We start from the raw sequence: 15,052 nt of genomic DNA on the forward strand, positions 1-15,052 counted from the left end.
CCATCTCTTTCATAATATTTCTTAGTAGAGTTAAGAATAATAAACTTTCTCTTCCAACCTCAATAGAGGAAATTTCATATTTTGTTTAATGCATCACCATCTATTTGTATATTATAATAAAGCAACGACTTAGAGTTCAAATAACTTTTCTGTAAAACAGCCTAAAGTGGAGTCTCTAAAAATATACAAGTAAAAACTTTTACAAATGCCTCCAAAATATCTTTTTGTTTATTGTTTGTCTTTTAACTTTAACTAGTGCTTCTTCCTAGAAAAAAAAGTACTTCGCTTTTTTCCAAAATTATAAAGACTAACCTGCAGAATGTTTGTGTGGACCACAAAAAGAAGACAGTAATTGTACAAAACAAAAAAAGAACAACAGGACTTGAATATTAGTGAAATATGATATAGGAAGTCGCCTTATAGAGCTGAATGGAGGAAAGGATTCACGTAGAAAGACCCAAATGAATTGGCTTTTTTTTGGCTGTTGTAAGATTCAAAGTAACTAGGTAAAGAAAAGCAAAATCTTTGAAGTTCATATATAATAACCATTCAGAACTTACCTCAAATCCAGAATTTGTTCCTGAGGGGATACCCTGAAAAATGTCGCATTCATTGTGCTCAATTTCACTGGAAAACAAAAGATATTTAATAAGCACCAATACAGAAGTATTGTGTACTAACCTTCTAAGATAATGCCTCAGCTAGGAAAAGATACATAGATCATAAAAGGAGAAGTATTTTACAACAGAAATTTATCTGACTTCTCCTATTGAAAGACAAACTACATTTTCAATTAAATGGAAAGATGTTTAAATGATCAAAAATCTACCTTAAAAGTCCATGAACTGGTTCAGGAGCATGGACAACTTTAGCACCATGAACAAATCCCAAAGCCTGTGAGAATTTAAAATTAAAGATGTCGGATACTGCATATTCATCTATAAGGTCATGCAACACATAAGAACTATACTCATAACCAAATATAATAATAATAAATGTTAGATATTACATGTCCACTTGAACACTACTACTCCCATGCCAAATTATAATAATAATAAATGTTAGATATTACATGTCTACTTGAACACTACTCCCATGTCACATATAGAGATTGCATTTATGTCTAGTTTGAGATTCTTCATCGTGCCCTAACAAATAACATCCAAAGTTAGTTGATAAGTTTAATGTTTAAGAACGGAATGTTCCTCGGCACTCATATCCTCTCTATTGATATGTTATAGCTACTCAATATCTCCATAGCTTGATCCAACAAGTTAATATATCGACTATAAATCATTTTCTATAAATGCCTTGACTGATCCCGCTCGACCCTATTTGTTAATCTTTGTTTTTTTTTAAGGATAGCTAGAAAAAAAACTCTGATACACCCTAAATTGCACTTTAAGGTACAGCCTCGACTGTCAATAGTGAAAGAAATCAGATGATGGTAGCTAACGCGAATGCATGATGCTGACAAACATTAATGAAAGATACATAACAATTTATATATCAATATAGGAAGAACCTGGTGGCCAAGACAAACACCCAATATCGGAATATCCTCGCATTTACGAAGTATCTCTAAGCAGATTCCTACAAATTAAAAGATCATGAAATCAACCTCTCTAGCAATATTCGTATAGAAGCACATAGCAAATAATACCAACCTATGTCTCTTGAGCATGCCGGTGAACCAGGCCCTGGTGATATGACAACATTGTCAAACGCTTTTTCTTCATACAACATATAGAGAACATGCTCCACCGTCCACTCGTCATTGCGAATAACAACAGGTGGCACTAAAAGTGCGAGAAAACAGAATATAAATGCTTAGGAAACATCGTTTGAAATATCAAATAGAAAAAGGCACATCCTTGATGCAACAGAAGCCACGAATCTGGTAAGAGTTCCGAGTTTTAATGCATGTTTCGTTTTATTAACGCTCAACCAATGTGAATTCATGGAGGTATTGGCTAAATCTACAAAATGAACTTCCTGCTAATTCTCAACTATTAGTTTTAGGTGTCTGAATAAATATTTCAATGAAACATTCAACTAAATCAAGATCAAGTACATCCAGATCTAACCTCCATTGACGATTGATAACTCTTGATAGATGTTGTAAGTATAACTATCATAGTTATCGATTAGCAACGTCCGCACGATCTTTCCCCGCCCAATTTCCTCCTCCTCCGCCTCTTCTCCTCGGAGATCCGGTCGTCCTAGGTGGCACCGGAGCTTCAGGGATCAGCGGACGACAGCTACCGACGACCGCCGCCGCCGCCGCCGCGTCGAGATTCGTGACGGAGCGTAGCGCTATCTCAAGAAAATCGAGGCAGCGGGGATTCACCTCGAGAGCGGAGGGAGAGGCGGCGCGCGATGACGCGAAGAAAAAAAAAATCCAAGATTTGCCGACATCGCGCTCTCTGTTATTTTTGTCGAGGGAAAAAGAGAGGAGGAGAAATAAGAGGCCGTGGCGGCTACTTGTTCTTTGAGCTGGGGTAAGTTGCGCCTGCGAAGGATTTTTGACGATAGCGTGCGCCTCTGTTAAGATTGCGGGTCACAGTTTTATTTGTTTGGCGGCAGTCGCTGAGATCTGTTTGACTTTTTGAACGGCGAGACGGTGACGGGAACCCACCACTTATCACGAACTTCTAACGAAACAAGAATAAAAAAATAAAAAATCATGTGATATATTTACTTAGGTAATTACTTTTCATGGTTCATGTGTAACCCTGAGATTCATCCTTTTCCTCTTCTTTAGAAAATCATGTTAGCTCTTATGGCCGGTTTAGATGGAGGGTAGAGAAGGGGAGGGGAAGAGAAATCTAATTTTAACGTTGTTTGGGAGTTCCATTTAAGAGAGTTAGAGGAGGGGAATGGGGGAAATTTTGAGCCAAAATCTTATACTCTAAATTGGGGTGTCCTTCTCTTCCCTGAGTCATCTCCCAAACACACTGTTAGTGAAAACGGAAAACTCATGGTACATTTATGTAACACTTGATAAGATGCACGTGCATTGCATGTGGTTAGATATCTTATTTTTTTCAGTTTATTTCTTTATTATAATTGGGTTTGAAATAGTGTATCACTATCATAAAATATATTGAAATATTTTAGATGTCTCTAGGACAAAAGTTTTTTTTTGTCTTTCAAAGAAATAGTAAAGTTTAGAGGCTTAAATATGACATTTTAAGTAATAAGTCATCCATCTGATAACATTGTATACTTGGCACCAATAAGAATATTATTTAAGTAAAAAGTAATTTTTATGATTGCTTGATAATTTGGTTCGTCAATGATAAGATTGATATTCCTTCTACAACCACATCATACTGTGTGAATCTATTTCCTTTCAAAATTTCTACTATAAAAATTTCAAGTTATGCTACCGTAAAAAGAATATTCTTTCAAAAAATGTCCCTAAATATTTATAAACACATAAAAATTACGAATGAAAATAGACTTTTTAAAATAGATTAATGAATAAGGCACTCAAGAAGCATCCCCTATGACAATAATTGAACAATTAAACAAGTATACACAAAAAGAATTAATACATTTATCTGGTGATAGTAGTAACCATAACAAACTCTCGTTGCATCTCATCATTTTAGTTCTTGAATACTTAGTAAAAATAAGCAATTAAATATATTAATTATTAATCAAAATAATGATTGGATGTCCAACGTAAATAGAAGTTGCACTTTAAATATAGAATACAAATACAAGAAGAGAAGAAAAGAAATCAGAATACAATTCCTCATGATTTTTCCGACTACATCTATGTCATTGGTCGTAGAGAACCTTTATAACTCACCCATTACAACTACTTACTCAATGGGCGCCCATGAATGATATTTATTGTATAAATTATATAAAATTTTATTTTAATCAAATCAAAATGAAAAGACAAGAAAAGAAAGCAAACACATTATTGAACTCTCTCTAGTTATCACCAACTAACACCTCATGGTACACAATGTAAATATTACACATATGCTTCTGAACCCATTAATCAAAAAAAGAGCATGTCCAATAAATAAAGTTAGAAGATTGATTATTGGCTAAATGACACTGAAATACCATATATTTTCATCATTTTATCAATTAAATCTCATAACTAGTTTCTCATGGCACTTAAATATCATAAGTCGTCTATCATCAAAATCCTGTTAAAATTGTTACTATTTTATAAAGAATACAAATATCATTTCCCTACCTGATTTTTAACCTTAAGTTCTTCTTCTTCCTCCTCTCTCAAATGAGCATCTAATTCACCTAATTCTCTTCTCTATCCATAATAATGTGCTTATCCTCAAGTAATTTCACTTCTTTCCCCTTCAATTTCATATTCTTCTCTCTCTCTCTCTCTCTCTCTCTCTCTCTCTCTCTCTCTCCCTCTCTCTCTCTCTCTCTCTCTCTCTCTCTCTCTCTCTCTCTCTCTCTCTCTCTCTCTCTCTCTCTCAATTTTTCCTTGTTCTCAATTTTTACATATGTTATCATTGTTAACCCCTTCCTTAGAGTCATCTTGTTCATATTATTAACTTTCCAATCACCATTTGAGCTTGGTGAGGAAAGGGCTTGTGCTTCCAATAAAAAAAATTGGACATTAGGTTTCAAATTCAAAGATGACATGATTTTAACCATTAATAAAGTTAAAGATGAACTGAATTTATCATTGATAGCTGCATAACAATATTCTGTAGAATATTCTCATGTGTGACTAACAAAATATATCAACATAAAAAATTTGTGAAACTTATGGTAGCAAAAAATAACTTTTGGTATTTGTTACTATATGCATACCTTAAGCCAAAATCCTTTGCCACAAACCCTCCCGGAGCTTGCCTACTTCTCTTCTCAAGTAAAAATATCATGTGTCCTAAACTCTCACCGTCCATCTTCCTAGCACAAAATAATTTAAATCTATAAAAAATATAAACCATCCGTTTTAAACAACTCATCCAATCTCTCTCATATTACAAATCACCCCAATATAATTAATCGATCACCAATCTGAATCCAATCTCAATTGATTTCTCTTTTTTATCATCCTCATCAATCACGTAATCCCCAAAATCTCCTTGGAAATATACCCATAATTTCTACCTTGATGACATACTAACTAGAAAAATCCACACAGCCAAAAAATAGAAATATTAATGAAAATAATTCTAAAAAATCCCCGTCGTCTTTTCATCACCATCATCTTCCATCATCCCTCAATCTCAGTGAGTATCTTGACAACCAACCCTTTTAATTTCCATTGATTGTTTTTTTTAAACAATTTTTGCCGTATACTATTTTTTCAAATCACTCCCCACATTTTTCAATTGTCTTCCCAACATCATTAACAACTACTACATACTCACGAGTAAGAACTCTTCACATAATTGGTTTTATTATTTTCAATATTTATGTGATAATTACCCTTATATGGTTGCCTATTTTATTTTTAAGTAATTTGTTATATTATTTTACTTTTTAGAGCTTGCATGTGCTAAATTATGTATTTATCGGTGAGTTTTAATATTTTTCAAACCCTTTCGACTCTTTCCTCGATCATCATCTAAAGGACATCACTGACCACTATATATTCATAGGTAAGAATTCCTAACCAATTTAATTTTTAATATATGCATCGAATTTATTACTAATTTCATGTTTCTAATTTTTTAATTATAGTTTTTCTAATTTTTGAATTATTTTTTTCAGATCACCAAAGATATTTCTTCCAATTAATTTTTTTTTATTTTTAGAATATCAGAAAATAACTTATACTAATTTTTCTAAAATTAATATGATTTTTACAAATATCATGAAATTTGAATTTTTTATAATCTATTCACAACGAAATTTTTAATTTTTGATCAAGATCCTATTTTTCAAATTATATCAAAAGTATTACTAATTTCGTAATTAATTAATAACAAAATTTTTAAAAATAGTAATTTCGTGATTAATGAGTATAAAAATTAGAAACAATTTTACAAAATCAATTAATATATAACAAAATAATTTTACCAAATCAATTAATATATAACGAAATAATTAGTACCGATGTTTTTAAAAATTATTTGTTACTAAAATTTTCACAACTTTTACTTTTTATTAATTTAAATTTTTTAGAATTTTAAATTTGAAATTTGAAATTTTCAAATTTAGATCATGAGTCGATTTTTCAAATTATATCAAATTTATAACCAATTTTTTAATTAACTAATAACACCATTTTTTAAAAAATAGTACCTCCATGATTAATGATACCAAAATTAGGAACAATTTTTTTTAAGAAAATAAATTAATATATAACGGAATAATTAGTATACATATTTTTAGAAATAATTTAATACTGAAATTATATCGAATTTTGCATTTTAGTAATTTAAAATTTTTAGAGTTTGGAATTTGAGTTTTTTAAAATCTATTCTTAACTAAAATTTCAAATTTAGTTCATGATTCTATTTTTCAAATTATGATGAATTTATTACTAATTTTGTAATTAATTAATAATAAATTTTTTTTTTAAATAGTAATTCTGTGATTAATGTATACCAACATTAGAAATAACTTTTAGAAAATCAATTAATATATAACAGAATAATTAATAACGATAGTTTTAGAAATAATTTAATACTAAAATTATATCAAATTTTGCAAGTTAGTAATTAAATTTTATCAAATATTAATTCTAAATATTATTTGGAAATTCATCTCAGAATATGCATGTGCTCTGTTTTGTTAATTTAATTGCACTATTTTTCTACAGAATTCCTGAGTCGTCTCCTAATACATTATCAGGTTCCTTATTCTATCCTACTTGATTATGTCCATATATTTTCTTCTATTTATATCTGTTGTTATATACATTAATTTAATTTAATTTAATTTAGTTTAATTTCTCATGTTTGATTGTAGTAGTCATGTTCTATAAATTCATTTGCTTTGAAGAATCTGGGTTGGTTTGGGTTGGGTTTTAATTTTTTGTATTAAAATATTAATATCATGACAAGTATAACCCAAGGTGATTCATCTCAGAATTTACACGATCTTTATTTTATTTAAGTTTTATTTAATTTGTTATTTTATTTTGCTACAGAATTCCTGGACCTCCTAATACAATACCAGGTTCAACATTCTATGCTACTCGATTATATCTGCTGTTATATACACATATTTTTTATTTTATTTTTAGGTCATGTTTGATATCATATGTTGCTCACGAATAAATTTTGGATTACATTGAATGGTATTGTAACTTAGATGTAGAGAAGGAAATTGATAGCGGTTTAATTTTAATTAATTTTATATAATTTATATACATTAATAGCATTATACAATAGTATTGATTATAAGGTTTAATTAATGTTTTATGTTCTGAAATTTAATTATATATTTTCATGTTCTCTTATTCTTCTCTATAAACATGGAAATTTTAATTATATACTTGCATCGAGGTAAATCACCAACCAAACTATGTCACCTAAAAATATTGATTATATGGTTTAATAAAAAAAATTCAAAACTTTTATGTTTAATATGTTTGATTATGTAATAAAGTTTTAAAAAATCAAGATTTTTATGGACTACTTATTCCATGTTCTGAATGTTTCATATAATAACTTTAAAATGTCAATTATATTGACTAATAAATAATTAAAAATATTTATGTTTAATATAAAATATTCCTTGTTCTGAATGTTTCATATAATAACTTTAAAATGTCAATTATATTGACTAATAAATAATTAAAAAAAATTATGTTTAATATAAATTCGATATAATATGACTACTACAATTTCATGTTCATATATCTTCAGTTACAGTTGTTCACTATACGTAATTAAAAAAACACGAAACATTGGCAAGAGTTATATTGTGACATTATTGTATACTTGAATCTCTTAATTTATATAGGTTAATTAATTTATAAAAAATTATATGAATTATATTACAACTTAATAAATAAATAAATACATAACTTAGAGACTAATGGTAAATAATTAAAAGGATTTATCTTGCATTATAATGTCCGCCACTGTCTTAAAGTTCACTTGAACATTGAATCTTTAATCTCTTCATTTTTTAGGAGAAATTTTTTTTGCAATGCTAAAATCATGGAAATTAAGAAAGTATCGGGTTGATGAGATTCTTTTCATGCTGATTGCAATAACAAATTAAAATAGATCAATGGGTTACTTTACTACAATTGTTACAAAAAAGAGATCAAATATGTAGAATAAAGAAAATATTATATTATAAATGTTATAAACATTCATACTTTATAAAATATAAGTTATAAACGAAAGAATTTTAAGTTGACAAAGGGCATGTTAATTATCTTCATGTACAAACTTACCTTGCAAGTGATGGATGGAGCAAGCATCACTACCTTTGTAATATTCCTTCACGATGTTCTATGTTTGATGAAAATTGGTCTTTCAAAATTAGCAATTTTTTTGGGTTGGGTATATTATCTCGAATTACAGTAAAGCGTTAATATGTTTTTAATTAAACAATGAATTTTGTGTTGATTTTATGTTGATAAAACAAGATGCGAATAATAGGACTATTCCACTTGCTATAAAGAGCCTAATCGGGTAGAAATATTCGTTTCCGCATGAAAGTTAAGAATTTAACATAAATAAATGCATTAAAGAATACATAGTCATTAAAATCATTAATGATGATATGGATGATGAGAAACTCATGGGATTATTACTGCTAACTAATGGCAAGTTAATACTTCAATAATCTAACTAATAAAATTATATTAAACAAGTATAGTAATTTGTTGATTGTACTAATAATAAATTTATTTTTATCAAATGTTGAGAAATACCACGATATGTTACATGTTGATGGCGATGACGGTCAATTTTTCGAAGATACTCCGGATTTATCCACGCCTAAAAATACAATTGATACAAAGTTTAAAGATAAGGTTTTTGAGAAATTTAATAATAGCTTCTTTATTGCAAAAAATAAAATTATGTTTATGTTACTCTAAGAGAAATGTACTATTAGCATAGGATGAAAATACAAATGAAATGAATCAGGATTGTATCATTGATAATCAATCTGTTGAATTAAATACAGACATATCTACTCCCATATCTACCATTAATAGCAAGGAAAAAGAAGAAGATATTTGATATATCACTTATTTCTACACTTGATACGTTTGCATTTAAAACACCACCTACAAGCAGTGCCAAAACAAGGATACAACCTGCTTAGATATTCTTTAAATTAACTATTTTAATTTTTTATAATTTTATGTATTTTTTAATATTTTACTCTTTAATTTAATTATTACACATGTTTTATATATCGCAAATATGAAGAAAGAACCAACTCCCTCAAGTTTGAGGAAGAGAATGAAGACGAAGAAAAAATGATTGAAATTTAGATGAGCTTTCTTAAAAATTTTACATACTATACCTTCAAAATGGTTGATTGATAGAAAATATATATTTTTGGATTGCATCCATTGCTTTATGTTTTTGAAGAATATACTTATTATATTTGTACTTTTTTGGTTCGCGTTAAGATACTTTTTTATATTTGGTTTATTCATTACATAAGTCAATTTTAGGTTAAGTGATTTTAATTTTATTTATAACATAATATATTAGTTCTATCATCATCATGATTTCCAATATAATTCACATGATTTTATGTTCAACTTTGGGCTAGGTTATCAAAAAAATCAAAATACGGAAACTTTATGGCGTTTAAGTGCCAACAAAATCAATTATTTTATTTAGGTTCCAAAGTGAATAAAAAATTTACTTAACTTATCACAACCTCCTTGTTAGCATATGAGATGAAATTAAGAATGCGATCCTAATTCTTCTTTTTAATCACTTCTCTAATTTTTTCATGAAATTTACATTTTCCCTGAGTTAATTTTGTTGCGCGTTGTGCGGAAGCGTCCTCGATAACCAAACGAGTCAGTGAGCGATGGGAGAAGAAAACTAAAAACTAAACACGAGTGCAATTCACAAAATAACGACCAAAATCACACACAAACACAGGAATTTACGTGGTTCGGCAATTGCCTACGTCCACGGGGAGAGGATGGGGAGATTTCACTTTATAGAGGAGAAATACAACGGGTTATAACTCACAAAATTATTCAAATATAACCCTAACCAAAGCTCTCAACTCCCTCACAATATCTCCCTCTTAAAGTGCTCAAAACAATGCTAATTCTCTCCTTTAGAAACCCTAAAAACATGGTTCTATTTATAACAAAACACAATCCCAAATAGATTAGGATTCTAAAAACGAGTCTGCCACACTATGGTGTGGCACACACAATACCCATGACAAACAGAGAAGATTCTGTCATACCAGGGTGTGGCAGACACCACACCCATGGCAAACAGAACAGATTCTACCACCGGTGTGGCAGACACCACACCAGGGTGTGGTGAATGTTTTGTTTATTCTTCATGTTTTTCTCAATTCCTTCGTCGTTTTCATAAATTTGTTAATCTTTGATCAAAGATCCAGGTCCTAACATCTTACTGAAGTGGAAGCATTGCTATAGAGAGCTATGCTTTGAGAAATTAAGAAAAATAGATAAAACACATATGATGTCACGCCCTGGTTCCAAAGCGTAATAATTGGAACGTGACTCAGCCAACAATGCAATATTTTGGTCACCTTCACGCTTCTAGGTCATCCTGTATACAGATATATAGCAACAACTACACCACATAGCATGTAACTATGACAACAAAAGAAATATATAAAGAAATTCTCCGAAAAATAGAGTTTGACTATGAGATGACAACTATCCAAAAAAGAAAAGAGTAAGAAGATTAACATCATAGTCTAGAAGGCCACATTTGGCTCAAGGAAAAGTCTAAATCAAATAACTGCCTAAACCAAATGAAACGGAGGAATATATAGGATAAACGGTGATCACTGCTGCTGAGCCTGCACCTTAAAATACTTTCGATCATGCGAAGAAAGAACAGTCCCCGAGTTTGGGGTGCGCAAACCCCATGGGAGTCAGAAAACTTCCAACAAGCATGTAAAATGAAGAAATTATGCGCATGTAAGTGTATGTGGCAGGTATAAAGAAAAGGTGAAATCTTAATTAAAGGTAGTAAATAAAAAATGCTAATTGTAGATACCAAGATAAAGTCTATCACAAGGCACATAAACACATTATTATTTTAGATGTTATTTGAATTTAGAGGAAAATATTTTCATGTATATAAACCGGGTTCCGTAAACTATCCTGGGAACACGGCTTCAAGTCAAGTATTGGTCCTTGTATATATAACTCAGATATCAGGAATGCACATGAGCCCGCTTATATACACTTTAAATTCTCCATCCAATTCCCCTTTATTAAACCCCATCTTTATCTGTTTATTTTAAGTGACCGTGTATGAAATGTTGGGCACTAACCACAGTATTACCGTGGAACGGCTTCCGTAAAAATATAAAAAATAACTGTGATCCAGAACATATCCAATCAAGATGGATGCATCGTCTAGTTAATGCTATTATATAATAGTAATAATCAAGAAGAACTCCTCACACTGTGATATCGATGTCGAGGGTATAGCCATGCTATGATAGTACGTTTATAAATCATATTTTTTTTACGGAAGTCATTTTCATGCATAATCAACCCTATTAAATGTCACTAAGTGATCAAACATAGCATCAGGTGATCCGACAAGCATCAAGAGGTCCAACCATATCATCCTTCATCTTAACAAAGGGAAAATAATTAATTAACATAATTGGTTGGTGTCAAAGTGGGTCAAACGGGTTTGATTTGATAGCATAGAAATCTACAAAACTGGTTTTGGTGAACAAAAGGTCCAAACGGGTCTAAAAATTGAGTTTTAGACCCAAACGGGTTTAGTATTGATAATGGGCCCGAATCGGGTCGAGTTGGGATAAAAAACCGATCCAAAAATTTTTTTGTGAAAAATCAAGGTCGCTAGGATTTAAACTCTAGACCTTAGGGTCATTGTCAAAGGCAACTAACCACTACAAACATCATTCTTTCATGTCAAGGGTGATGTAGAAATAACGAAAAGACATTTCAGTTAGTTTTATAAGTCCTCAAAATATGTTTTTCATAAGTAAATTAGATATGTTTATATTTTTATAAAGCCTACGACACCTTCTAATTTGTGCAAAAACTTATGTGAATATAACACTGTTAGTAGCAATAAGAATGTTATGGTCAGGAAGAAAATAAGAAAAACTAAATAAAAATAAGATAGTAACAAGCTAAATCGTAGGATTATAAACCATTTTTCATAATTAGAAAACAAAGTTTATATTTTTTTTCTTGATTGTCTAAAGGAAAGAAAGGGAAGCATTGAGAATAGAAATTCTTTCTTATTAAAGAAAAGTTATTATTTAACTAGACTATCTATTTTAAGACTAAATTATTAGAAAAATTATACCAAAAACATAACTACAATTTAGACAATAGTTATCATGAAGCTACAGTAAAAAAAAGGCGCATGCACTCTAAGTCCAACTAGGTGAACAAAATCCTACAGAGCATCACAGGGTTCAAAACACAATTAAGAAAACAACTTTAGAATTATATAAACTAATGAACAATCAAGGTGTCCTCCTTTCACGTGGGTACTTCTAGTAATTCAATACACTGCAACCACTTGAAATTAACAAAGGATTTACTTAAGAATTTGGGGGCGAAATTGTAGAAATGACGAAAAATCTATTCTATGGAAAATGGAAGATTGAGAAGAAAATATGCTTGCCGATTAATGTTGAAAAAAAAACTCCAAGCAAAGATCCTTCACTCGCTTTGTAAAACCCCGTGAATTTTTGAAAATAGTGTGAATTATATTGATAAATGAGATATAATTATGATGAATATTATTTATGGATGAATGATTATACTAACAATTGATTTGAGATCAATTAAGAGTATATATGAGAGTATAGAAATGTTAAACATGCACAAAGAAGAAATCTAGAAAAAAAACCAGTTAAAAGTATATCTGCATTACATACCGATATAGTTCGAATCTGGAAAAATTGAAAAGATAAAAGTTATAGGTATCTTCAATATCTTTCCAACGCATCTTAAATCACCTTATTCTAAGGCCGGATGTGAAAATTATAACCAAAATGTCAAAGACTATTATCCTAGTCTAACTAGGTTTTCTGTTTCTGGTTTAGGCTGTTTTGATTCGAGTTTGTAGTTATATATATACATGTTTACACAAAAATATATATTTTTTCATTAGTATTCCAAACCCTAGCAGCCCCCTCTTCCTTTCTCTCAAAGCCTAATCATAATTTGTGAGATTTGGGAGAGTTCTTGAGGCGTTTGTCGAGATGAAGGTGGGATTTTGTGACTTTAGTGAAGAGGGATCTTGCACACACGTGTTCAGGAATTCAACATAACGTTTGAGATAAGATAATCTTTCACCAAACCTTTCTCTGTAGTTAATTCATGATTTAAGATGTTTAATTTATGAATCTCATGTTAAAGCTTAACCCGATGTTTTAAAATCTTAGTTTATGATGTTAATCTTTAAACCAATGTGAGAATCTATATATTTAGTTGCTGTTTATATTTGTTGATGATTATGATCATTAGGGTTACTTTTATTTTCATTTTAATTTATAAATCATGCTTAAATCATGTTTAAACCCCAGTTTAACAATTAATTGAGTTTTCTTATTAATTTAAGATGTATAAACCCTTGGTTTGTGATACCTAAGTGATGTGAACGTGTTTAAATTATTTTATATATGTTCAATGATTAGTTTCAATCATGCTTAGTTAATCATGTTGATAATTTATGTTTTATTTGAGAAATTTTGGTTAATTGAGATGCTAAACCCTAACTAGATTAATTCAAGAGTTTAAATCATGTTGAGTTAATCCCTGTTAAGTAAATATGAAAGTTTAAATCTTATTATATGCCTCATGTTAATAAAATTAAGTTTTTGAATAAAGTTACAAAAATACAAACGTCAAAACCTGATCTGTGAAGATCTTCCCTGGCCGGTCGACCGACCAAGGCTAGTCGGTCAACCGGTGAGATCTTGTGAGTGCACTCTGTACACGTTTACGTTCGATCGACCAATGCCCTAGGGGCGGTCGATAGACATGTGTTCTCTTTTGTTTGAAGTGTTGTTTTTTACACCTTTTGTTTTCGAACGTGGGGTTCGAGGCTCACGATGATACATGTACAATCATGAGTATACACGTATAGTGTCGTAGCACACACATAGGTATCCTGAAGAGGATGAATATAGTTATTGTTTCGATTACATGGGAGATATGATTTATTTAAACATTATATACTTGTATCGATATCATTGACGAGCACCGCTCAGTACTACTTGGGATAGTGCGTTGATATACCATTAGTACAGGCCATTGAGTAGGGTTTTAGGATACTTAATCTAGTAGCCCGTCCCGCACGAAGATGTGATGAGGCTTGTGAGCCGTATACCTAGGATGCCTTGATTTGGTAGTCCGTCCCGCATGTTGATGCGATGAGACTAATGAGCCGTGTATACTTAGGATGCTGATTTGGTAGTCCGTCCCGTATGATAATACGATGAATTATAAACTTTACAATGATTTACATTATGATAATTATCTGATAGCATGAGTCTTGGTGGACGCCATTATGAACATGATTCATCGCTGAGTTATATATGACAAATGTACTTTACTCTTGTAAGTACGCGGGATTATATGCAGTTGTTTACATTATTTTCCATAGGATAGTGAAAGATATTTTTGGTCCGATATTTGTGATGACTTTACTTCCTTGTATTGCTTTTCTTTATTCCTAGTTTGGAATTGATAATTAGCGATTCACAATTTGAGACATGTGGTATATACATGAGGGTTTCCTTATTTGGATTATTTCGCTCGACGTACTAGTTTCGTGTTGTGAGTTTCTAATTATTAATTCTATTTAGATTGTTTATTCTTAGTTCAGTGTTAATATTTAGTTATCTACAATTTGAGACATATGGTATATACATGAGGTTTTTCTTATTTGGA

General features: G+C 30.5%; 1 protein-coding gene across 1 annotated transcript in view; it reads right to left on the minus strand.

Annotated features, from left to right (window-relative positions):
* The window catches only part of LOC109840370 (aminodeoxychorismate synthase, chloroplastic), an 18,712-nt gene extending 16,355 nt beyond the window's left edge, over positions 1–2,357 (minus strand). The window contains 5 exon segments of the mRNA XM_020408994.1: positions 561–627; positions 830–894; positions 1,526–1,593; positions 1,668–1,799; positions 2,088–2,357. Coding sequence (XP_020264583.1) covers positions 561–627; positions 830–894; positions 1,526–1,593; positions 1,668–1,746 — 279 coding nt within the window. The 5' untranslated portion in view covers positions 1,747–1,799; positions 2,088–2,357.

This window comes from Asparagus officinalis, chromosome 5 (assembly GCF_001876935.1).
Source record: "Asparagus officinalis chromosome 5, Aspof.V1, whole genome shotgun sequence".
Taxonomy (NCBI): Eukaryota; Viridiplantae; Streptophyta; class Magnoliopsida; order Asparagales; family Asparagaceae; genus Asparagus; species Asparagus officinalis.